This window comes from Salvelinus sp. IW2-2015, linkage group LG1, assembly GCF_002910315.2.
Source record: "Salvelinus sp. IW2-2015 linkage group LG1, ASM291031v2, whole genome shotgun sequence".
NCBI lineage: Eukaryota > Metazoa > Chordata > Actinopteri > Salmoniformes > Salmonidae > Salvelinus > Salvelinus sp. IW2-2015.
Window position 1 is genome coordinate 14,461,335 of NC_036838.1, and position 25,548 is coordinate 14,486,882.

At 42.5% G+C, this 25,548-nt stretch overlaps 1 protein-coding gene across 2 annotated transcripts in view; it reads right to left on the reverse strand.

Moving 5' to 3' along the window:
* The window catches only part of ahcy (adenosylhomocysteinase), a 39,784-nt gene that overhangs the window by 7,428 nt on the left and 6,808 nt on the right, over nucleotides 1-25,548 (reverse strand). For both annotated transcript variants that reach the window (XM_023983985.3, XM_023983994.2), the window contains exons 2-7: nucleotides 20,081-20,271; nucleotides 15,476-15,551; nucleotides 5,600-5,752; nucleotides 4,407-4,519; nucleotides 4,047-4,254; nucleotides 3,666-3,753 (exon numbers count right to left, since the gene is read on the reverse strand). In XM_023983985.3, coding sequence (XP_023839753.1) covers nucleotides 3,666-3,753; nucleotides 4,047-4,254; nucleotides 4,407-4,519; nucleotides 5,600-5,752; nucleotides 15,476-15,551; nucleotides 20,081-20,271 — 829 coding nt within the window. The remainder of the gene's footprint in view (nucleotides 1-3,665; nucleotides 3,754-4,046; nucleotides 4,255-4,406; nucleotides 4,520-5,599; nucleotides 5,753-15,475; nucleotides 15,552-20,080; nucleotides 20,272-25,548) is intronic.

Below are 25,548 nucleotides of genomic sequence, written 5' to 3' on the forward strand. Positions count from 1 at the left end.
GAACGGGTGTTGTGAAGGATGAGGACTGTAGTAGATGTCTCAGACAGGGGGGAGTTGAGGCCTAAGAGGGTTTTATAAATAAGCATCAACCAGTGAGTCTTGCGACGGGTATACAGAGATGACCAGTTTACAGTTTGGCAGCTGGCGTGAAAGAGGAGCGATTACGATAGAGGAAACCAAGTCTAGATTTAACTTTTGGCCTGCCTGCTTTGATATGTGCTGAAAGAAGGACAGTGTACCATCTAGCCATACTCCCAAGTACTTAAATGAGGTGACTACCTCAAGCTCTAAACCCTCAGAGGTAGTAATAACATCTGTGAGAGGAGGGGCATTCGTCTTACCAAACCACATGACCTTTGTTTTGGAGGTGTTCAGAACAAGGTTAAGSGTAGAGAAAGCTTGTTGGACACCAAGAAAGCTTTGTTGTAGAGCATTTAACACAAAATCCGGGGAGGGGCCAGCTGAGTAGAAGACCATCATCAGCATATAAATGGATGAGAGAGCTTCCTACTGCCTGAGCTATGTTGTTGATGTAAATTGAGAAGAGCGTGGGGCCTAGGATTGAGCCTTGGGGTAYTCCCTTGGTGGCAGTCAGTGGCTGACAGCAGATTCTGACTTTATACACTGCACTGTTTGAGAGAGGTAGTTAGCTAACCAGCCCAAAGACCCCTCAGACACCAATACTCCTTAGCCGGTCCACAAGAATGGAATGGTCTACCATATCAAAAGCTTTAGCCAAGGCAAAAAAATAGCAGCACAATTTGCTTAGAATTAAGGGCAATGGTGACATCATTGAGGACCTTTTAAGGTTGCAGTGACACATCCATAACCTGAGCGGAAACCAGATTGCATACCCGAGAGAATACTATAGACATCAAGAAAGCCAGTCAGTTGATTATCAAAAGTGTTGGAAAAACCTGTCAATAAACAGGCCTATAACAGTTAGGATCAGCTTTATCTCCCCCTTTAAATAAGGACGACCGTGGCTGCCTTCTAAGCAATGGGAAACTCCCCAGAAAAGGAGAGACRGTACCTGCAAAACACCAGTCTCAACGTCAACAGTGAAGAGATGACTCTGGGATGCTGGCCTTCTAGGCAGAGTTGCAAAGAAAAAGCCATATCTCAGACTGGTCAATAGAAATAAAAGCTTAAGATGGGCAAAAGAACACAGACACTGAACAGCTGAAGATTGGAAAAAAGTATTATGGACAGACGAATTTAAGTTTGAGGTGTTTGGATTACAAAGACGAACATTCGTGAGACGCAGAAAAAATGAAGATGCTGGGGGAGTGCTTGGCGCCAACTGTCAAGCGTGGTGGAGGCAATGTGATGGTGTGCTTTGGTGGTGGTAAAGTGGGAGATTTGTACAGGGTAAAAGGGATCTTGAAGAAGGAAGGCTAATAGTCCATTTTGCAACACCATGCCATACCCTGTGGACAGCGCTTAATTGGAGCCAATTCCCTCCTACAACAGGACAATKACACAAAGCACAGCTCCAAACTATGTAAGAACTATTTAGGGAAGAAGCAGTCAGCTGGTATTCTGTCTATAATGGAGTGGCCAGCACAGTCACCGGATCTCAACCCTATTGAGCTGTTGTGGGAGCAGCTTGACCGTATGGTACGTAAGAAGTGCACATCAAGCCAATCCAACTTGTGGGAGGTGCGTCAGGAAGCGTGGGGTGAAATCTCTTCAGATTACCACAACAAATTGACAACTTGAACGCCAAAGGTCTGCAAGGGTGTAATTGTTGCAAATTGAGCATTCTTTGACGAAAGCAAAGTTTGAAGGACACAATTATTATTTCAATAAAAAATAAAAAATAATTTTTTATAACCTTGTAAACATCTTGACTACATTTCCTATTCATTTCATGCATGTTTTCATGGAAAAACAAGGACATTTCTAAGTGGCCCCAAACTTTTGAACRGTAGTGTATGTAGAAGTAACTTCTGAATGTTTTTTCCAGTGCTGCATTGAATCATTTAATACAAATAATGCTTGACTGTAACGCTGTCCCTGGCAAAAAAAAACGTTTTTGCGACCAATCGATTGGTTGAAATTTTAAAATGTGAATTTTTCCATATGTAGACACCCTATGTGTTTTAATAAAATCAACTATATGCAAGCTACGGAGCTTGCCTGATGCTAAGCACACTGTGATTAAATAATTAAGACACACAAATGACTCAAGAGATCAAAATACATAAAAAATGAAATAAATAAAAATTTCCCAACCCCTCTCCTCTTCCTGGCCTTTGCAGATTATGCCGTTACGCTCCTGAAGTTGGCGGTAATAGGCTACACCAGGCGCCGGCAACCTTCTCCATTTGGTGTGACAATTTATCATCTTACCATTTGTACTAATTTGCGTGCCAGTTATGGTTTTCAGATGCACACTGTTTCATTTAATTTATAACAGTCTTCGAATCTCAAAATCATTGTCATGTGGTTAATAAAAAAAAGTATATCTAAATGATAGTGACAAATSTAAAAGTTACTTCGATTGCCATCCATGTAGAAATAGCCTACATAAAGCAAACAAATAAAAACATTGTAGCCTGCAGGCATAATCCTACACATAAAAAAAAAAAAAAATCCTATAAAAAAAAAATATATATATACATATATTTGCAACACATGGCCTGTCTGCAAAAAAACGTATTGACTTGGTCCGGCCCGAACCTTTCGCTAGGAAACGTGCAGCATTATATAAAATATTCTAGGCCCTCGTATCCAGTGAGCTCAGGASAGACACAGCTGTAGGCTATTTGTGCAAGGGATAAGAAGTAAATCAGGTATTTTATGGCGTTTCACTTGGATCAGAGCATGACATTTTTCCCCTTTCATGCAGTGGTTATCGAAAGGGAGAGCGATGGAAATATTGCTCTAAAACATTGAACTACTGTCATTCTCAATGGATTCTAATAACAGACTTGGTTAACTTGTGGTTTGAAGTGAAGAAAAAATTACTTTAAGAAGCGCCACTGGTCATTAGCGGTGTTGAGTTGAGACAGACGTCCCAAATGTGCAAACATATAGGTCTGCACTTACGCGCAGGCCAGGTGGCATAGGCCTACTTCTATATGCGTAATCAGGTGTGTGTCCTTACTCAACATTGACAGGAACGCTCCAAAGTAAATATAATGAATAAATTGAGAACTCATCAATGCAATGAAACAATGTACTACTGGTGATCTATGTAATGGGGAATTGATAGACTAACAATAAAAAGGGCCAACAATTCACACAATGAAGTTATGAAACAATGAATGTGGACGAAATGGCGGGAGAGCGCATTCTGAGAGAGACATACCTTGTGCAACTTAGCCACACTCTTCTTATTGGACCGTGTCATCCCCGTGGCCTCCACAATGGCTTAGTCCAGAGACAGGATCAAATCAGACAGGTGTCTTGTGTGCCATGAACAAAAACAATCTATTTGCGACTGCTCGTCCAACAGCCTATTGCCCAAACAAGCGATTAAATAGGGTCAGCCCAACTTGACTGCGTGTACTTCTGATCAGACAGTGCGACTGCTCGTCCAACAGCCTATTGCYCAAACAAGCGATTAAATGGGGTCAGCCCAACTTGACTGCGTGTACTTCTGATCAGACAGTGTTTGGGTTGCATGGTGTTCTACCGGACTCCAAAATGATACCTACTTGCCCAAAAGGATGTCCTCACAGCCAGTGGTGGTYACAAAGATGTTCCCCTCCTTGCAAGCCTCCTCCATGGTGGTGACTTCATATCCTWCAACAATCACAAAAGCCAATTAAATACKACACAAAAGCAATGTACAACATTACTTTTAGCACTTGAGCTTGATACCTCTGCTGCAGTGAACAAATGACATGGGGTCAAACAGAAATTGTTTGCATAGTATGTACAGCAATTATAAATGGCCTTCAACTTAAAACAAATTCTTCAGATCATATTTGCTAGGCACYCAAGATAACTGAATGCACACCTAAAACCAATCTCCAATAATATTTTGAGAATGTAAATCTGAACAATAACATAATCAAACTAAAGAGGATCCAGACCCTCCATGGCAGCCTGCAGGGCATTGATGGGGTCCACCTCTGTGACGATGACGCGGGCACCGAACCCACGGAGGGCCTGGACGCAGCCCTTGCCAACGTCACCGTAGCCGGCAACAACCGCCACCTTTCCGGCAATCATCACGTCGGTGGCCCGCTTGATCCCGTCAATCAGAGACTCTCTGCAGCCATACAGGTTGTCGAACTTGCTCTGGAGGGAGAGAGAGAGAAATKATCTATAGAGAGGGAGTCAATACCGCTGCTTACTCAGGAGGGTGATGACGTACAGTAYCATTATTTTATGGCACTTTAAGAACTGACGAGGCATGCATGGCCCTACTAAGGGAGGATGATKGGGTCTACCTTGGTGACTGAGTCATTGACATTGATGGCTGAGACCTTGAGCTCACCRTTCTTCATCATCTTGTACAGGTTGTGCACCCCTGTGGTGGTCTCCTCAGACACACCCTTGATTCCTAAAGGAGACAATTTGACAATCTTTAATTGGCACTTTTTTTTTTAATGGCATCCACACGTGGTGGCGCCAACATGAAGATCACAAAATTATCAGGGCCATAGCCTGATCTCTTCTCAGAGAACTAATATGAATGGAAGGTTAACATTTCAAACATGAGTCAAGACTTCCCTCCTTAGGAACATCATTCCCAAGGGACTGTGTTTAAAGTTAAGAGATCCTGCTGCATGTTGCTTACCAAAGCACCTTAAGTTCCACCGCAGTTCTCAGTATTGACTCTGGAGTAATGCCGCCACCTAGTGTAYAAGACTGAGAAATACAGCCCTGCTGACAATCATAGCAGTATCACCCTGGCAATTTGGGGGAGGCGTATTTCCATAGCTGAACCACACTAAATTAGATCTGAGAATACTAGTGTACAGGACTAGCGTGGAAAGGCTGTGCCTATTACAATACCTCTAGTGTTTCGCATTGGGGCATAAAGTAAACCACTTTTACATTGCACGGTTACCCCATCACTCATTTATTATTTCTATTGCTGGCTAAAGTGTGTCTTTGCTGTTTAAAGAAAATAGAAACCATCAATTACAGTCTCCCAGCCAATACAAAATATCAAGTTAAATACTGAACTTCCCCTTTAATGCTTTGCTCTGGATGGAACAGTCATTCCTTTAAAAGCTCTTACAGGATGCAACACACMATAAAATCAAACTTAATTTGCCACACAGCTTAACAAAAAGGCAAACCAACAAAGGCTTGACCGGATAAGGTAAATGATTATGACAAATAACTGTGACAAGTCCAATGCAGGGGCATTGGCTAAATATCAAACCTCATGTTTACATTTCTGTAAGGCMAAAGCAAAATGGGAGCTCCACTACTACACGGTATTTCACTTCAGTACCCTTCGGATCCAGTTAGGGCCATGGGGGAGGGAGCGAATTGGGACAGGTGAATACCACTGTCCTCCTTAGCCCTTCAATGTTTGCAGCAATATGGTGCCCCGCTTCTTTAATTAAGCAGCCGTATGAGAGGCCTGAGGCCCTGAGAGTTGTAAGTCAGAGATAGCTAGGTCCCATACCTGACAGCAGTATGGGGTACTTMTTGTGGACCATGTTGGTGAGGTCGCCGCCGTCATCCAGGATCATGTTGAGGGGCTGGCCGTCCTTCCAGTAGATGGTCTGCTCAATGCACCACACGTACTCCTCRTCGGTCATCCCCTTCCAGGCATAGACTGCAATGAGAGAGGGGYGTGAGAATCAGGGTTGATGAGGGCTTAGCAATGGCATCAGACCCAATGGATGTATTCAGTAAGGATGAAGCAGGATACTTTTTTTTTTTTTTTAAACAAAGCAGGCACTACCAATTGGAAAGTTCATTTTCATATTCTATTTTTAAAACATTACTATACCAATTGTACCAAATGAATGCAACCCAGGCAACATGACAATAATACAAAAGTTTGAGTGCACACCAGGGCCCGGTTTCCGATAGTGATGGAACTTAGGCTTGCGAGTGTTAAGGATGCATCCTTCCAAAGATGTAACATGTGTTTCCCAAAACACCACTCAGAGAATGTTCGCTAAGTGCGTTGTCGAGGATCGAATGAAAGGCAGCGCTGCTCTCGGATCAGCCTTCTCCATTAAAATTGTACCTTAATATTAGAAATTATTCCATAATACTGACGAGGGATAAGCGCAGATATATCACCTATGGCTGCAAATATTGAGGCAGCKTATTCTAATGTGTAGGCCTACCTAATAATACACTAAATAAAGATTAGACAGTTGACTATAATTAGTAAAATAGAAAGCAATTGAATGAACATTAAATTAATTTCAATATATAGGCCTGTGTAGCCTATACTGTTATCATCTTAATTTGAATCCTCTTTATCCTTCGCTTGTTTGTAGCAACTTTGTATATGAAGTCAACTTTGTTCTKAAGTTATCGGCTGTCAGAGAGAAAAACATCTTGATTCTGTGATCTTCTGTGTATAAACTGACACAGAAGGGCAAAAAAAGCATTTAACAACGCACTTAACTATTCTACGAGTTGTCTGAGGCAGTCGGTAAATAACAAGCGTTTAAGAGCAACTTCAGTAACGATGGTTTTGGGAAACAGCTCAGATTTAACAATGCTCCTTCGAAGGTTCTAATGAACCAAGTCTTAAAATGCTTGTGGAAAACTAGGCCAGTACAATAATTTAGTAGGCCCAGTACAATATTTAGTATTGTTGATGGCTACGGGCAAAATAATTACAAATGTAATTTGTTAAACAAGAAAGATATTGGCACTAACTGCCAAACTGGGGTTAAATTGGTATTAATGGAATATTAGAATGGCAAGTGTTTCAATGGCCAAAACTCCCTTCAGAAAAGAGGTGCCTTGGGGTAAGAATGATCAAATCAAATTTTATTGGTCACATACACACATGGTTAGCAGATGTTAATGTGAGTGTAGCGAAATGCTTGTGCTTCTAGTTCCGACCATGCAGTAATATCTAACAAGTAATCTAACAATTTCACAACAACTACCTTATACACACACACACTTCTGTAAGGAATGAATAAGAATATGTACATATAAATATATGGATGAGCGACGGCCGAACGGCATAGGCAAGATGCAGTAGATGACAGAGTACAGTATATACATATGAGATGAGTAATGTAGGGTATGAAAACATTATATATAAAGTGGCATTGTTTAAATTGACTAGTGATACATTTATTACATCCATTTTTTTTATTAAAGTGGCTATAGATTTAAGTCAGTATGTTGGCAGCCGCCACTCAATGTTAGTGATGGCTGTTTAACAGTCTGATGGCCTTGAGATAGAAGCTGTTTTTCAGTCTCCGCTTTGATGCACCTGTACTGACCTCGCCTTCTATATGATAGCGTGGTGAACAGGCAGTGGCTCTAGTGGTTGTTGTCCTTGATTATCTTTTTGGCCTTCCTGTGACATCGGGTGCTGTAGGTGTCCTGGAGGGCAGGTAGTTTGCCCCCAGTGATAAGTTGTGCAGACCTCACTACCCTCTGGAGAGCCTTACGGTTGTGGGCGGAGCATTTGCCGTACCAGGCGGTGATACAGCCCAACAGGATGCTCTCAATTGTGCATCTATAAAAGTTTGTGAGTGTTTTTGGTGACAAGCCAAATTTCTTCAGCCTCCTGAGGTTGAAGAGGCGCTGTTGCGCATTCACCACGCTGTCTGTGTGGGTGGACCATTTCAGTTTGTCCGTGATGTGTACGCTGAGGAACTTCAAACTTTCCACCCTCTCCACTACTGTCCCGTCAATGTAGATAGGGGTCTGCTCCCTCTGCTGTTTCCTGAAGTCCACGATCATCTCCTTTGTTTTGTTGACATTGAGTGAGAGGTTGTTTTCCTGACACCACACTCCGAGGGCCCTTGCCTCCTCCCTGTAGGCCGTCTCGTCGTTGTTGGTAATCAAGCCTACCACTGTAGTGTCGTCTGCAAACTTGATGATTGAGTTGGAGGCGTGCATGGCCACGCAGTCATGGGTGAACAGGGAGTACAGGAGAGGGCTGAGAACGCACCCTTGTGGGGCCCCAGTGTTAGATCAGCGGGGTGGAAATGTTGTTTCCTAAGCTCCAACCTGGGGGCGCCCCCAGTAAAAGCCAGGACCCAGTTGCACAGGGTGGGGTCGAGACCCAAGGGTCTCGAGCTCATAGTGACGAGCGAGTATATATGAGGTTATGTAAGCTCAGTAGTATGGTGCGTTTGTAATGATCTGCATGGGTATTGCGTATTCATCGATAGTGCAATAGACATCTCGCTCATGCGGTTGGCTATCTTCGCTTGCGCTATATTGTAGAGGTCCTTCGCCTTCTGACCGTGTGGAGTGACGTGGATCGTGTGTATGTCGGTCTGTTGGACTATCTGTTGTGTGGCGGGAGAATATTGCGGGTTAAGCTGGGTCATTTCTAGGTTCGGTCCAGGCGGTACGCGGCTAAGCACGGTAGATCATGGATTTGTGACGGTAGTGCTCCGATAAGCGGATGTAGTGTCATTTTGGTTCGTATGTGTCTAGAGCTGTCTCACAGTTAGCTTTTTGTCGGTGAGTGTGGCATAGGAATGATAGTGTGGTTTCGCTCTATTGATATGCGTGTTGGTCACTGAGATTCATGCTAGGACTCGGAGTAGACACTACCGGGGTATATGAGATTATGCGAGTATACACTCACACAGAGCAGCTGGCTGATCGCGACAGTCTCCTTATAAGGGATGGGCAGGCGAGCAGGGATGGGCCTCTGGAGTGTGGCGGTCAGCCTGCTGAGGGTAAGTTCGACGTTATACTATCTCTCTTTTTACTTCTGTTACACCGCTTGAGGACTCTCGCCAGAAGAAGCGTGCTCGGATGCGCTGGCCGCTACGGTGTTTTGGACACTGGCAGACGAGGGCGAGGTGTAGGTCACGCGTGAGCACAGTCCTTGTTATAGGTGCTCTCAGAGGTGAGCGAAAGTAGGCAGTGTGTGATAATGCGTGTGTTATGTGTTGAGGATGTCAGATTAAGCGTCGTGAGGTTTCGCGCTAACTGAGAGCGCGGGGTTATGTTCTAGGGATAGTTACGGAGTAGATGCGGATCTTGATTTAGTTAGGACGTAGGTCCTTACCGTTAGTCTGAGCACGTTGTCGAATATATGCGACTTTCGGCTGCAGTATATGCTCTCTTAATACTTGGACTCTAAGATTGAGTTTAGACTTGATCTACGTCGGGAGGATTCATCAGTTAGGAAACTTAGATCTCTTCGTGGAGTGTATCGCCCATTCGCTTTCTTGGTCGTCATCTCATTCTTTCTTGCGTACTTGATTAAAAGCAGGGGTTCGCGCTTTCAGTTTTGCGTGAATGCTGCCATCAATCCACGGTTTCTGGTTGGRGAAGGTTTTAATAGTCGCTGCTGGTACAACATCACCGATGCACTTGCTAATAAACTCGCTCACCGAATCAGCGTATACATCAATGTTGTTGTTCGACGCTATCCGGAATATATCCCAGTCCGCGTGATCGAAGCAATCTTGAAGCGTGGAATCAGATTGGTCGGACCAGCGTTGAACAGACCTGAGCATTTCCTGTTTTAGTTTCTGAGTCGTGGTCAGATTGACCGAAAGGAGGGCGAGGGATGGCTTTGTATGCGTCACGGAAGTTAGAGTAACAATGATCCAGAATTTTCCCAATCCCAATTTTTTCTCACGCTTTCGATATGCTGATAAAATTTAGGGAGCCTTGTTTTTAGATTAGCCTTGTTAAAATCCCCAGCTACAATAAATGCATCCTCAGGATGTGGTTTCCAGTTTACATAGAGTCCAATGCAGTTCTTTCAGGGCCGTCGAGGTGTCTGCTTGGGGGGAAGAAGAGTAAGGAATTCTAGGTCAGGTGAACAAAAGGACTTGAGTTCCTGTATGTTGTTATGATCACACAACGACTCAATCATAAGGCATACACCCCCGCCCTTCTTCTTACCAGAGAGATGTTTGTTTCTGTCGGCGCGATGCGTGAAGAAACCAGGTGGCTGTACCGACTCTGATAACGTATCCCGAGTGAGCCATGTTTCCGTGAAACAGAGAATGTTACATTTTCTGATGTCTCTCTGGAAGGCAACCCTTGCTCGGATTTCATCTACCTTGTTGTCAAGAGACTGGACGTTGGCTAGTAGTATACTCGGGAGCGGTGGGCGATGTGCCAGTCTACGGAGCCTGACCAGAAGACCGCTCCGTCTGCCCCTTCTGCGGAGCGGGTGTTTTGGGTCGCCTGCTGGGATCCAATCCATTGTCCTGGGTGGTGAACCAAACAGAGGATCCGCTTCGGGAAAGTCGTATTCCTGGTCGTAATGTTGGTAAGTTGACGTTGCTCTTATATCCAATAGTTCCTCCCGGCTGTATGTAATGAGACTTAAGATTTCCTGGGGTAACAGTGTAAGAAATAATAAAGAAAAAAACGAAATACTGCATAGTTTCCTAAGAACGCGAAGCGAGGCGGCCATCTCTGTTGGTTGCCGGAACTTAGATAAGAGATCATCTGCTGATTCACAATGAGAGATTGGTTCAACCCAACTGGCTTTGTTCTGAAGCATAGGAAATACATGGATCAGAGGACATCTGRCCTGGTGAGGGCTTAATGTAGCTTYAGGTGTACAGGGAGACAGGACAGGATGGGTTGACGTATTACAGCATCTGCTTTACTTCACAATCCCTAATGGTTCAGCAATGAATGACTGGGAGTTAGTGTGTGACATTTTTCTTTAAATTTTAAAAACAAATAAAAAAAGTTAATGGTCCACTAGTCTGGTCCTGAGCAACTTTTTGGTGTGTGTCTAGCTCCTGTCCTACTATCACTACTGTCATGTCATCACTACATTTATTTTCTTGACAAATATAGCAGAATCCATCAATCCATCTATTAAATAGCAACATAGATGGATAGTCATGTCTTGAGATGAAACAAGGTAAAGTTAACTTTAGTGAAGCAAGTTATACATTCTTGGCCTATGATCAAATTCCTTGAAAAATCGAACTATTGTCGTTGACAACTGAAGTGTGAAGAGCTTTCCAACACTTGTTTCACACATAATGGCACGTTTCAGGCACTTTCTTAGCAGTCACACTGTGCAGATGAAAACTGGAGCAGTTCTACTCAGGAATCAAATCAACATATGACATTCAAGCCGTAGAACTGTGAGTGGCTGAAACTCTGCTATAAACCAAACAAAATAAGCACCCCACTGTGATGAAGATGCTGCTACTCCTCTGGCTTTGTAACCTCTCCCCCAGGACACCACCCCCAAGTACTACATCACTACATGTGGAAAAATCAGTTTGGCAAGTTCAGGGCCAAATAGTTACTCAGCAAATAACTTCTACTATTTCACTGATTGAAACACTACAGCAGGGGTAACATTGCGCTCTGGAGTGATGAATGTTTGGCAAGGAATATAGGCCTACTCACAAATGAAAAGGAATTGGACTGCGCAACACTCACCGTTTGGGTAAACATGTTCTGGTTTATCGAGGGGGAGTTCTATAATTGACAAATCACAATACAAGTCCATAGAGTGAATAACAGGCTTACAYGCTGACCAAACCAGATGCGCGCATGTTGATTTTGTACCCCCACACCAGACACGATCAGGACACGCAGGATGAAATATCAAAACAAACAACCAATTATATTAATTTGGGGACAGTTAAACATTTATGGCAATTTAGCTAGCTAGCCTGCTGTTACTAGCTAATTTGTCCTGGGATATAAACATTGGGTTGTTATTTTACCTGAAATGCAATGGGTTTCATGCATGTTAAAATCAGACGCCTCCTCCCTAAGTTTATTTTATTCACTGCTTTAGCACACTCCACCAACCCTGATGTCCTAGCCGTGTCTGAATCCTGGCTTAGGAAGGCCACCAAAATAATCTGAAATTTCCATCCCCAACTAAAACATTTTCCGCCAAGATAGAACTGCCAAAGGGGGTGGAGTTGCAATCTACTGCAGAGATAGGCGGCAGAGTTCTGTCATGCTATCCAGGTCTGTGCCCAAACAGTTCGAGCTTCTACTATTAAAAATCCACCATTCCAGAAATAAGTCTCTCACTGTTGCCGCTTGTTATAGACCCCCTCAGCCCCCAGCTGTGCCCTGGACACCATATGTGAATTAATTGCCCCCCCATTTATCTTCAGAGTTTGTACTGTTAGGTGACCTAAACTGGGATATGCTTAACACCCCGGCCTTCCTACAATCTAGGCTAGATGTACTCATTTTCTCACACAAATTATCAAGGAACCTACCAGGTACAACCCTAAATCCGTAAACACGGGCACCCTCATAGATATCATCCTGACCAATCTGCCCTCTAAATACACCTCTGCTGTCTTCAACCAGGATCTCAGCGATCACTGCCTCAATGTCTGTGTCCGTAATGGGTCCGCGGTTAAACGACCACCCATCACTGTCAAACCCTCCCTAAAAACACAGTTCAGCAAGCAGGCCTTTCTAATCGACCTGGCCCAGGTATCCTGGAAGGATATTGACCTCATTCCATCAGTAGCGGATGCCTGGTTATTCTTTAAAAGTGCTTTCGTCACCATCTTAAATAAGCATGCAAGCAGATACAGCCCTTGGTTCACTACAGACATGACTGCACTTGACCAGCACAAAAACATCCTGTGGCGTACTGCATTAGCATCGAATAGCCCCCATGATATGCAACTTTTCAGGGAAGTCAGGAACCGATATACACAGGCAGTTAGGAGAGCAAAGGCTAGCCTTTGCATACAGAAATTTGCATCCTGTAGCTCCAAAAAGTTTTGGGACTCTAAAGTCCATGGAGAATAAGAGCCTCCTCCCAGCTGCCCACTGCACTGAGGCTAGGAAACACTGTCACCACCGATGAACCTATGCTAATCGAGAATTTCAATAAGCATTTCTCTACGGCTGGCCATACGGCTGGCCATGCTCTACTGGCTACCCCTACCCCGGTCAACAGCTCTGCACCCGCCACAGCAACTTGCCCAAGCCTCCCCCCATTTCTCCTTCACCCAAATCCAGATAGCTCATGTTCTTGAAAGAGCTTCAAAATCTGGACCCCTACAAATCAGATGGACTAGACAATCTGAACCCTCTCTAAAATTATCCGCTGCAATTGTTGCAACCCTTATTACTAGCCTGTTCAACCTCTTTCCTATCGTCTGAGATTCCTAAAGATTGGAAAGCTGCCGCGATCATCCCCCTCTTCAAAGGGGGAGACACTCTAGACCCAAACTGTTACAGACCTATATCTATCCTACCATGCCTTTCTAAAGTCTTCGAAAGCCAAGTTAACAAACAGATCAACGACCATTTGGAATCCCACCGTACCTTCTCCGCTATACAATCTGGTTTCCGAGCTGGTCATGGGTGCACCTCAGCCACGCTCAAGGTCCTAAACGATATCATAACCGCCATCGATAAAAGACAGTCTGTGCAGCCGTCTTCATCGACCTGGCCAAGGCTTTCGACTGTCAGTCACCGCATTCTTATCGGCAGACTCAACAGCCGTGGTTTCTCAAATGACTGTCTCGCCTGATTCACCAACTACTTCTCAGAGTTTAGTGTGTCAAATCGGAGGGCCTTTTGTCCGGACCTCTGGCAGTCTATGGGGGTGCCACAGGGTTCAATTCTCGGGCTGACTTTTTTCTCTGTATACATCAATGATGTCACTCTTCCTGCTTGTGATTCTCTGATCCACCTCTACACAGACGACACCATTCTGTATACTTCTGGCCCTTCTTTGGACACCGTTAACAAACCTCTAGACGAGCTTCAATGCCATACAACTGCTATTAAATGCAAGTAAAACTAAATGTATGCTCTTCAACCAATCGCTGCCCGCACCCGCCCGCCTAGCATCACTACTCTGGACGGTTCTGACTTCGGTATGTAGTTGTCCACATATTCTAGGTGTCTGGTTAGACTTTAAACTCTCCTTCCAGACTCACATTAAGCATCTCCAATCCAAAATGAAATCTAGAATCGACTTCCTATTTCACAACAAAGCATCCTTCACTCATGTTGCCAAACATACCCTCGTAAAACTGACTATCTTACTGATCCTTGACTTCGGCGATGTCATTTACAAAATAGCCTCCAACACTCTACTCTGCAAATTGGATATAGCCTATCACAGTGCCATCCGTTTTGTCACCAAAACCCCATATACAACCCACCACTGCAACCTTTATGCTCTCGTTGGCTGGCCCTTGCTTCATATTCGTCGCCAAACCCACTGGCTCCAGGTCATCTATAAGTCTTTGCTAGTTATAGCCCCACCTTATCTCAGCTCACTGGTCACCATAGCAGCACGCGCTCCAGCAGGTATATTTCACTGGTCATCTCAAAGCCAACTCCTCCTTTGGCCGCCTTTCTTTCCAGTTCTCTGCTGCCAATGACTGGAACGAATTGCAAAAATCACTGAAGCTGGAGTCTTATATCTCCCTCACTAACTTTAAGCATCAGCTGTCAGAGCAGCTTACCGATCATTGCACCTGTACACAGCCCATCTGTAAATAGCCCACCCAACTACCTCATCCCCATACTGTCATTTACTTTTTTTGCACCCAAGTATCTCTACTTGCACAGCTATCACTCCAGTGTTAATGCTAAATTGTAATTATTTCACCACTATGGCCTATTTATTGCCTTACTTCCCTAATCTTACTACATTTTCACACACTGTATATAGATTTTTCTATTGTGTTATTGACTGTACGTTTGTTTATCCCATGTGTAACTCTGTTGTTTGTGTCGCACTGCTTTGCTTTTTCTTGGACAGGTCGCATTTGTAAATTAAACTTGTTCTCAACTGGCCTACCTGGTTAAATAAAAATGTTCTCTACTCTGACAATTAATCCACAGATGAGAAAGGAATTTGGTTTACCCTTTTGTCATCTCTCCTCCTTGGTCAGGCTTCTTTTTTACACCATTGGACTTCATATGGTGGTTGGCAACCAACTTTACGGTGCATTACTACAACTGACTGGAGTGTGGACGTCAGTTCATCCTTCAATCACCCACGTGGGTATATGCTCCTAAACACCAATGAGGAGATGGCACGTGGGTATATGCTCTTAAACCAATGAGGAGATGGGAGAGGCCGGACTTGCAGCTCATTGAGAGTCACAAATAGAACCTATTTCTATTTTAACACTGGGTCACGCAGACGCTTGCGAGCAATGATGGAATAACATGCATGTGTACATTTATTTTGCGACGTGAGCGGTGTGGTCAGCATGTTATGTAGGAGTAGAGCTCTCTGCCACTTTGTCCAATGGAGGACCCTTGTGTACTTATGGTCTTCCTCATCTCTCACTGAATTGCACAAGAGCAAAACAAGAGCAGGCCAGAACCAATGCTAGCCACATACTAGGTCTGGAGTGGTTTTCAAACAAAACTGTTGTGTAATTACCTGGAACACCGGTCTTGGCAATGGCTGAAGCGGCGTGGTCCTGGGTGGAGAAGATGTTACAGCTAGACCACTGGACCTATGAGACAAAGAGAGGAGAAATGGACACTGGTTGACAAGGACATTCTCAAAAATCAGTCCCACACTTAGTCCTTTTGTAATTCTCAGRACATTGCTTTCTGACTAAAATAACCAGTCCAGAGCAGTCCAATAAGTTTGCATACTTAGCTTTGATAAATCCAAGATAACCTTGAGGCAGTGAGTGGGGGAGGGGGAAATTCCATGCGTCTAGGGAAAATACCGGGATGAATGCAAAGTGGACTAGAGGTTGGTCATGGGTCTTAACATTATTCCAATTCATGGAGGTTCTCTCGTTGTGCTTACCTTTACCACAGGCTAGATTTCAGTGTATATTTAGGCCTTGAAATGTTCATGCATGCGAGTCAATGACACTCCAGACAGTTGTATCAATAAAACGGTCTTGAAACCCATGATTATTGAATGTTCATCATCAAGCCACAACCACTGGAACCAGAGTGTTATCTAAAATTCACATTTATCGAGGTCAAATGAGCATTTGCTTAGGTGAATGAGTTGGACTTTTGGCTGACAAAATTAATTGAAAGTGTCATGGTGGGTGGCTACCACAGGGGGCAATCATCAATGAAGTGACTGTTACGGCCAACTGAGTGGCACAGCGGTCCTAAAGCAATTGCACGTCAAGCGTCACTACACGACCGGGGTTCGATCATTGGTTGTCTCGCAAACCGGGAGACCCATAGTGGCTGCACAATTGTCCAGGAACCATCCTGGTTAGACGTTTGGCCGACGGGATTCCTTGCCGCGCACCACAACTGTGGTGGGCTGGGCGATCAACCCCGACTTCGGTTCGCCAGCGTACGTTTTCGCCGCCGACACATTGGTGCACTGCTTCCGGTTAACCAACAGCCGTGCTAACATGCGCTGCGGGTCTGTTGGAAGAACGCATGGCTTGACTTCGCCCCCGATCCTACGGGAGCAGCGATCGACAAGACTAACTAAAATTCCAAAATGGATAAAATGGGTAAAAAAGTAGAGGCGACCGAGTAACGGAATGGCGAGTTAATGAGGGCCGATTTCCAAGTTTCATACACAACGGCAAATCGTGTGTCCTTTTTGACACCGATTGGGCGTTTCTTTTACACCTTATAACTAGGCAAGTCATAAGAACACATTCTTAATTTCAATGACGGCCAGACCCGGTGGGTAAGCCTTTCAAGGTCAGAAGACAATTTTTAGCCTTTCAGCCGGGTATTCAACCTGCAAACCTACAGTTTAACTAGTCCAACGCCTAACCACCTGATTACATTGACCCACGAGAGCCCTGCCTGTTACGGCAAACAGTAGAAGCCAAGGTAAGTCTAGCTAGACACTAAATCTTATAAAATAATCAATCAATCATAATCACTAGTTAACACAACATGGTTGAAATTTACTAGTTTATCTACCGTGTCCTGCGTTGCATATAATCGATGCGGTGCGTATCGTTCTCCAATGTGTCCCTAACCATAAACACAATGCCATCGCTAAAACCAAACACAGAGTATATATTTTTAAACCTGCATAGCTAAAAGAAATCCGTACAGCAAATTACCAGTGAAATTGTCACTCTCTGCCATTGCACCAGATCAGTGTGTAGCAACCATTTGGGCGCCTAAATTTGCCAGAATTACGTAATTATGACATAGACATCGAAGTGTCAATGTAGACAGAATATTAGACTATGGAGGCCTCCGCATTAAAAATATACGAAGTCCGGTCATTTCAATGAAAGAATAAACGTCTTGTTTTCGAGATGATAGTTTCCGGATTCGACCATATTAATGACCTAAGCGCTCATATTCTGTGTGTTATTATGTTAAACTAAGTATAATGAAATTGAGGTACGAGACGTGTAGACAGCGGCATAATGAGTTTCATTCAAACAGCACTTTCTGCGTTTGCCAAGCAAGTACTGTTACAGGCAAGTACTAAAGTCCTAATAAGAACATTAAATAGTCAAAGGTTAAGAAATACAAATGGTATAGAGAGTCAAATAGTCCTATAATTCTATAAAACACAACCTAAAACTTCTCTACCTGTAGATATTGAAGACTCATGTTTAAAAGGAACCACCAGCTTTTCATAGTTCTCAAGTCTGACAAGGAAACTAAACGTTAGCTTTCTTAATGGCAACATATTGCCTCATCTTCTTCTTCCAACACTTTGTTTACATTATTTAAACCCAAATTGAACATGTTTCATTATTAAGTTGAGCGCTAAATGGATTTTTGATTGTAATTCTATTAAGTTAAAATAAGTGTTCATTTCAGTATGTTGAAGGTCAATATTAGCAATTTTACATAAAATAAATATATTAATTATTATATTTATATGAATAATTTTAGCCGATTAATCGTATCGCTTTTTGGTCCCCATAAAATCGAAATCGCGTTGAAAAAATCATAATCGGTCGTACTAGTAAAGTAAGAAAATGTCACAAAACACGTCTATGGACTCTCCATCTCATATGCCTCACTTGCTTGATAGATACCTTTGTTTCTTTGCCATAATCATGCCTTCTTGCGCGTGGTTCTCCAATTAGTTGCATATTAGGTGACCCCACTTCCCAACTAATAAAAGACCCACGCAATAATCTGTTTACACAAACTCTCAGAATCCCTGTTGACAGACTAGCAACCCAGCCCCAGAGAACTGTATGACTGACGCTAGAAGATCACCTACAGAAGATGAGCGTTCCACTGCAGAGAGGCAGAGGAACACTGCTTGCTCAAAGAGGCTTCCACCTTTATATTGAAATAGTCCGTCCTTGTGTCGAGATCATGCAAAACAAGTCAACAGACCCAGGAGTTAACATTTCAAGTACAGCGGGAAGACAGCTATATACAAACCAGTGGTAAGCGCTTTTCTTCTGTGGACAAAGGAGAGCACCATAAACGGCAGGCGTGGTAAGTGTCATAATGTTGAATTAAAGACAAATAAACGTGAACACACAAAATACAATACAACAAATTGAAAAAAAACAAAACTAGAGTTCTGTCTGTGCAGACCACGAAGAACTGGGAAACAACCACCCAAAACCCAACAAGGATGACATAGATGAAACAGGCTACCGTAAATGGTTGCCCTATCAGAGAGACAATTTGTTTTTTTGTCACCTTTATACAAGTAGGCTAGTAGAGAACAAGTTGTCCATTGCACTGCGACCTGTCAAAGATACAGCATCAGTGTAACAGACAACTCAAGAAGTACACATGGTAGAACAAAAACAAGTCATAACAATGACTAACACCTGCCTCTGATTGAGAACCAGATAGCCAAACACAGAAACGGAGGAAACTAGAACACACACCAAGAATGCCCACTACTCACGTCCTGACACCAACTAAACACAAACAGAAAACAAGAAGAAACATGGCAGAACGTCACATTGCACATGTTAGGAATCGTGCAAACGTATGGAATTCCTCCTATAAAAAGTTCACCGAATGTACATACCAAGTTTGTGTAATGTCTAGCAATCCCTGGCTAAATCCTATGTCTTCATGCGTATGATAGTTATTGGCATTCAAGCAGCAAAACATGGCAGTATGACGTAGCGCCGTGAAAAAGTGGCTCCACTACACTAGAAATGTAATAGGAATTACGAATTTTAGATCGCAAAATATCTATTACACAGTCAGATTTTCAGAGATCCTTCTCTCAGTGAGCCATTGATCATATCTTGTGAATATTCACCTACCTCGAAATGTTCCTAGCCATTTTTCCTAATGTATGTCCTACCTCTTTCCAGTCCAGGGTCATTGGGCCGTTGCACAGAGAATATACAGAATAGCATTCATTGAATAAATGAAGGAATGTAATCGACCCCCACCCCCCAGCAGACTCATCCAAGCGCGTTCAATTGTCATGTCACGCAGGCTAACCATCCACGTCCAAGCTCGCAGAAGTGTAGATGAGAAACGCCTACGTCCCTCAAAAGTAAGTAAAGTCACAATTCCAAAGCTATATGGTAYTACATATAGCAAACTAATTATCTCAGGAAAATATTTAATGTTGTACTTCTTGTTGACCCAATTCGTGCTAATGTTGGGTTTGAGTTGGCGCCCAATAGACTCCCATTCACTCCTTGAAGGGGAGCGCTTCTAGTCCCAGAATCCACCGCGCGGCCCATTGATGTAGCATGGGCAATGCCCCCCCCAAAAAGTATATCTGCCATTGCTAATGTTAGACGCAACTCTTCAAGGCGTATCGATCCRCATGTTGAACGTGGTGAGATTGTAAACCCATGAATTGATAGCTGTAAAATCACCTAAACTGCACTACATGCTGATATTGTCTTTGGTATTATTGTGTGTAGCTACATTTTCTAGATAGCTAGCCAGCCAGCCMATTGAGAGCATTGCATTGTGGATTTTGTAGTCAACTTGCACTGCAACAGATTTCCATGGTTCTACCAACCTTACTACAATGCCAAAATGAAACATTTGTTCAGTGTTATTYAACTGTAAATTAAAGGAGTGAGTGGTTTTGAGTGGATTTTTCCTTTAARGTGGGAGAGGGTCTCACCTCAGCGCCGAGGACAGTGAGTGTCTCAATGAGCACAGCGGTCTGCAGGGTCATGTGGAGGCACCCTGCAATGCGKGCGCCCTTCAGGGGCTTGGACTGCCCGTACATCTCCCTCATCTTCATCWGGCCGGGCATCTCGTTCTCAGCAATGTCGATAGCCTTGCGRCCCCACGCCGCCAGGTTGATGTCAGCTAGGGAGAAAACAAAGGACGTTAAAGTATCARTTTGTCTTATTTGAACATTTTAGACTGTGCATGTCTGCCCGTTTCATTCATATAATACACAAAGTCCATTTCTCATTTATTTTGGGTCCAAGTTACTCCAACTGTCCATGATCATTTCCTTCCCTTCATGATCATTGATTTGATCGATTTTGTCGTCATTTATCCAGAACTTTCATTGTGAGTGGTCATCTAATGATCAATTGGGATTGTGGTTTTGGAGAGGGCGGGCTGGCTGGCAGTGAGACTGTAGTTTGTATTCAAGTTAGACATTGGCTGTGGCCTTGCACTGGCTGAAATCGCCTGACTGCCAATATCACAGTTGCAGCTTCCACTGACTACTGGCGCATAACATCTGCAAGCCAACGCCGCGCTCTTCAGAGGTCTCATAACTGAACCGTACCCCTTTGCTCCAGTCAGATGTGGTTAGCCAGAATTTGTGCAAACTGCAAACCCAGCCACACTGAACTGAAGCAGTCCTGCAGCCCAGTGGTTCACGGGGTCAAATAAATTGCATTAAGTACCCAAAATGTCCACACGCTGCAAAACTATTAAGACAGAGGCAAAACAGACTGCTCCAAAGAAGCCATAGATGTTATTCCAGGGTGTCAGATCTTAAAACAAAATGTGACATTAACAAATAGTTCACCCAAAATATTGAGTGAATTATACAACACTTCAAGTATCATTTGTTTGGACACCTCTGACCCAGAAAGTTGTGGAACAAAGTTTAAAACTACACTACTGTCAAGCCATTAAGTAACTAGCCCTCTACTATTCCTAAAAACACCTGTGCCAGGGTGACAAGTGAGGACCGAGAAGACAGCTGGTAGAGTTATGTAACCAAGTAATACATGGSCTGGTAGAAAAGTAATTGTAGGCCWACAAACACACAGGCTACATAGTGTCACTCAAGTCGCTTCATGGAACCCTTTCAAAACAAGTGGTGATTTTTTAGTTCATGAATAGGAACTTTCAAACAAGGTCATTTTTACTAGTCACAAGTTTAGTCAATAATTATTATTATAAATCACTTAGAGGGATTTTTTATTTATGTCCTCTCTGGACTTCTGTAGATTGTGAATGTGGTGCATTAAATCCGTACTGTGCTTTGATGGTTTAACTTGAGGGAAATGGGCAAGTTGTCGAGATCACACTTATTCGTCGCATGATCATGAGTCGTTTTGCAGAGATCACAAGAAACTCCTAAATAAGACTGTCTGTGACTATCATTAAATGTGAAGACTTACTTTATCAAAACAATTCTCTATGCGTAATTATTATTATCATGTAAACTTTAATTAACTAGGAAGTCNTTAAAACAAAATGTGACATTAACAAATAGTTCACCCAAAATATTGAGTGAATGATACAACACTTCAAGTATCATTTGTTTGGACACCTCTGACCCAGAAAGTTGTGGAACAAAGTTTAAAACTACACTACTGTCAAGCCATTAAGTAACTAGCCCTCTACTATTCCTAAAAACACCTGTGCCAGGGTGACAAGTGAGGACCGAGAAGACAGCTGGTAGAGTTATGTAACCAAGTAATACATGGSCTGGTAGAAAAGTAATTGTAGGCCWACAAACACACAGGCTACATAGTGTCACTCAAGTCGCTTCATGGAACCCTTTCAAAACAAGTGGTGATTTTTTAGTTCATGAATAGGAACTTTCAAACAAGGTCATTTTTACTAGTCACAAGTTTAGTCAATAATTATTATTATAAATCACTTAGAGGGATTTTTTATTTATGTCCTCTCTGGACTTCTGTAGATTGTGAATGTGGTGCATTAAATCCGTACTGTGCTTTGATGGTTTAACTTGAGGGAAATGGGCAAGTTGTCGAGATCACACTTATTCGTCGCATGATCATGAGTCGTTTTGCAGAGATCACAAGAAACTCCTAAATAAGACTGTCTGTGACTATCATTAAATGTGAAGACTTACTTTATCAAAACAATTCTCTATGCGTAATTATTATTATCATGTAAACTTTAATTAACTAGGAAGTCTGAGCAACACGGGAAAATGTTGAATCACGTAATCTAATTTGCCAGAATTTTACATAATTATGACATAACATTGCACAACCTTCAATGTAACAGCAATATTTAGACTAAGTCCCTGACWACACAGCTCGCGTCGCGTGTGTGAGCGTTACAAAATACATTTAGAAATATGTCATTCAATTATTGCACCCACACTGCTCACGCGCGCCAACGAGCGTCTGCGTTGCCAAGGGCTAAAATAGAAGTTCCATATCAGTTCCATTTGCCGCAGATCGCGCTGCAAGTCCTGCCTCTCCCATCTCCTCATTGGTTTATAGAAGCAGGTACCCACGTGCCATCTCCTCATTGGTTATACCCATGTGGGTGACTGAAAGACGAACGAGGTCAGTGGTGGTRAWGCACCCAATTTATGAAAGTTGCCAATCGCAATATMAAGTCAAGAGAAGAAAAAGCTTGGAAGGAGGAGAGATGACTAGAAACGKTTGCCCGTTTTAWGTGTGGATTAATTGGCAGAGTAGAGGACCTTGTGCATTTCAGGTAAAACAACAACTCAATGTTTAACGATATATCCCAGGACAAATTAGCTAGCAACAGCAAGCTAGCTAAATAGAAAAATTTGCTGGCAAGTGCAAGCTAAATTGCCATACCTGTTTAATGCTTTTTGACCTGTCCCCAAATTAATGTGATTGGTTCAGAGTTTGTTTTGATATTTTAACCTGCGTGTCATGATCGCGTGACACGGGGGACAAAATAAATGTATACAAAATAAAATAAATAAATTTATGCACGATGGCGCACGCGCACAGCCGGTTTGGGTTCCGTGTTAGGTTGGTGGCCGTTCGATAAAATACGGAACGGTTCCGTATTTCACTGAAAGAACAAATGTTTTGTTTTCGAAATGATAGTTTCCGGATTTGACCATATTAATGACCCACGGCTCGTATTTCTGTGTTTTATTATATTATAATTAAGTCTTAGGACGAAACTGAAAAATAACTTGTGTTGAAAGTAAACATCCACACCGATGGTGCCAAGTGTGCTTATGTCTGCATAACGAGGAAGTAGGGAAAAAATTGCAACTTGACTTTCTGGTCGAGCGATCGATGACAGAGTATGCTGCCCAACCATATGTTAAAGGAAAGAGGAGATTACCTTGATTAAAATGGTGTCCAACTTTATCTTTCGTTTTATATACACATTGCGAGATATTTGGCAGAATATACCAGCATGCCTCTCCATAGGAAAACAATGGGGGGAGCTCAGCGTTCCAATGGCAAAAGGTATGTAGGGGCTAGCATTTGATGACAACGAAATACGCTGCCCAGCCTTACATAATTAGAAAGAGGAGATTCTCAGGTTTAAAATGGTGTCCAATTTGAACAAAAAAAATCTAAATATACACATTGCAAGATAATGTCAAAATAGACAGGCATACCTATATTTCCCTATCGGAAACAATGGGACGACCTGAGTTCCATGACTCATTTTTCTGTTGTTTACATTTTAACTACCAGCAACGTGGGTAGGTCTAATTTCCAACAATAGCAAAGCAGACATTGTGACGTAGAACAATAAACTGGGAATAGAACTTCGGAAGGCGAGTTGGTGGCACGGTGCTCAATATAACTAATAGGAGTTGGCATGGTGAAAATGCCCCAAAATAAGGCCTGTTTTTTCGTGATTACTTCAAAGCTAAGGCAAGCAGCTGGGACATATGGTAATATTATGAAACTGGGCTCCACGACGGATGCAATTAACTCGTTTTTAATCAGTAAAAAACTTAATTAAAAATGTCATGTGTCCAGCACCGATGGTAAAGACAGTTTCAGGTTGGATATTCAACGGATATTCCACCAACAGCAGTTAGGGACTGTCAACAGTGACAAATAAAACATTTCAAATTTCAATAGCTATTTAACCATTATTCCTAAAACTTTCAAAACTGGTTCTAGCTAACCCGATGGCAGACACACATTGCACACATTTATTTTTTGTTGATTTACATCTCCTACTATTTTAAATTATTTATTTACATTTTCGAATTTCAATAGCTCATTGGTCATATGACCTACTGAACTCAAACAAGGTTCAAAATGTCCACTGACTACCCTTCTATATTGCACACCTTTTAGTTTGTCCATTTTCATCTCACACGTTCTTACATACATTTTTCAAAATGGCAATAGCTCCTTGGTCATGTGACCTAGTGACTTCAATCAAGGTTCAGAATGTCCACTGACTACCCTTCTATATTGCACACCCTTTAGTTTGTCCAATTTCATCTCACAAGATTTTACATATATTTTTCTAAATGTAAAATTTCAATAGCTCCTTGGTTATGTGACCTACTGACCTCAAACAAGGTTCAGAATGTCCACTTTACTATACCTTCATTTCGCACACTGATGTTTGTCTACTTTCATATCCTGCTATTAGACTTAAATCTGTAAGCTTTACAGGCCTTCATTTCACATGGGTGTTAAACATTTTCCAGCCTCGCAATAACTATCTTTCACATGGACACTGAAAAGATCCGCAAATGGCCGTATGTGGTATGGACCAAGGACAGGAGAGGTGTTCAAACAGAGGTGCTTAAAGGAAGGCGCACAGGTAGAACCTCGTGAAAAACCATGTTTCATATGCTCTTTTTAATCACAGTAATAGGCAGGGGTTTGTCAGTCAGAGTGAGCTTGAAAAGGTGAAAGAATCCTCTTCATATCATCACTTTCATATACTGTACATTAAGACAAATCCATCTACGTTGAGTGTTAGAACGTAGTCTCCATAACCTGATAATGACTTGATATTTGAGTGCATTCACAACAAGTCACCTGCAGACAACTTACAAAATGCAATAGTGCATTCGAGGGTTCGTTTTTCTGGTGAAAATAGTTATTTGATGCATGGTCTACTATTTCTAACTGGAAAAATAAAAATCATTTTTCCAAAATTGATTTAGGTACATTTTTGTGAAGAGGTATGAGGGTTGTGATATGGATCATTTAATAGTAAAATCATTTAAGGGATCAATACATTTCTATATTGCTTCCCCAGTATCTGCATGAACCATCAGGCTAAGTGTTTTTGGTTCACCCTGCTGGACAAAAAGAGAAGGAGGAATCGGAACATGCTGCATTCATATTCAGGTCTTAGTTATTCCATTGTACTGGATCTAATACATATTATCATTTTACCTACATTCATAAGTGTAATAATTTATGACATACTGTGAAA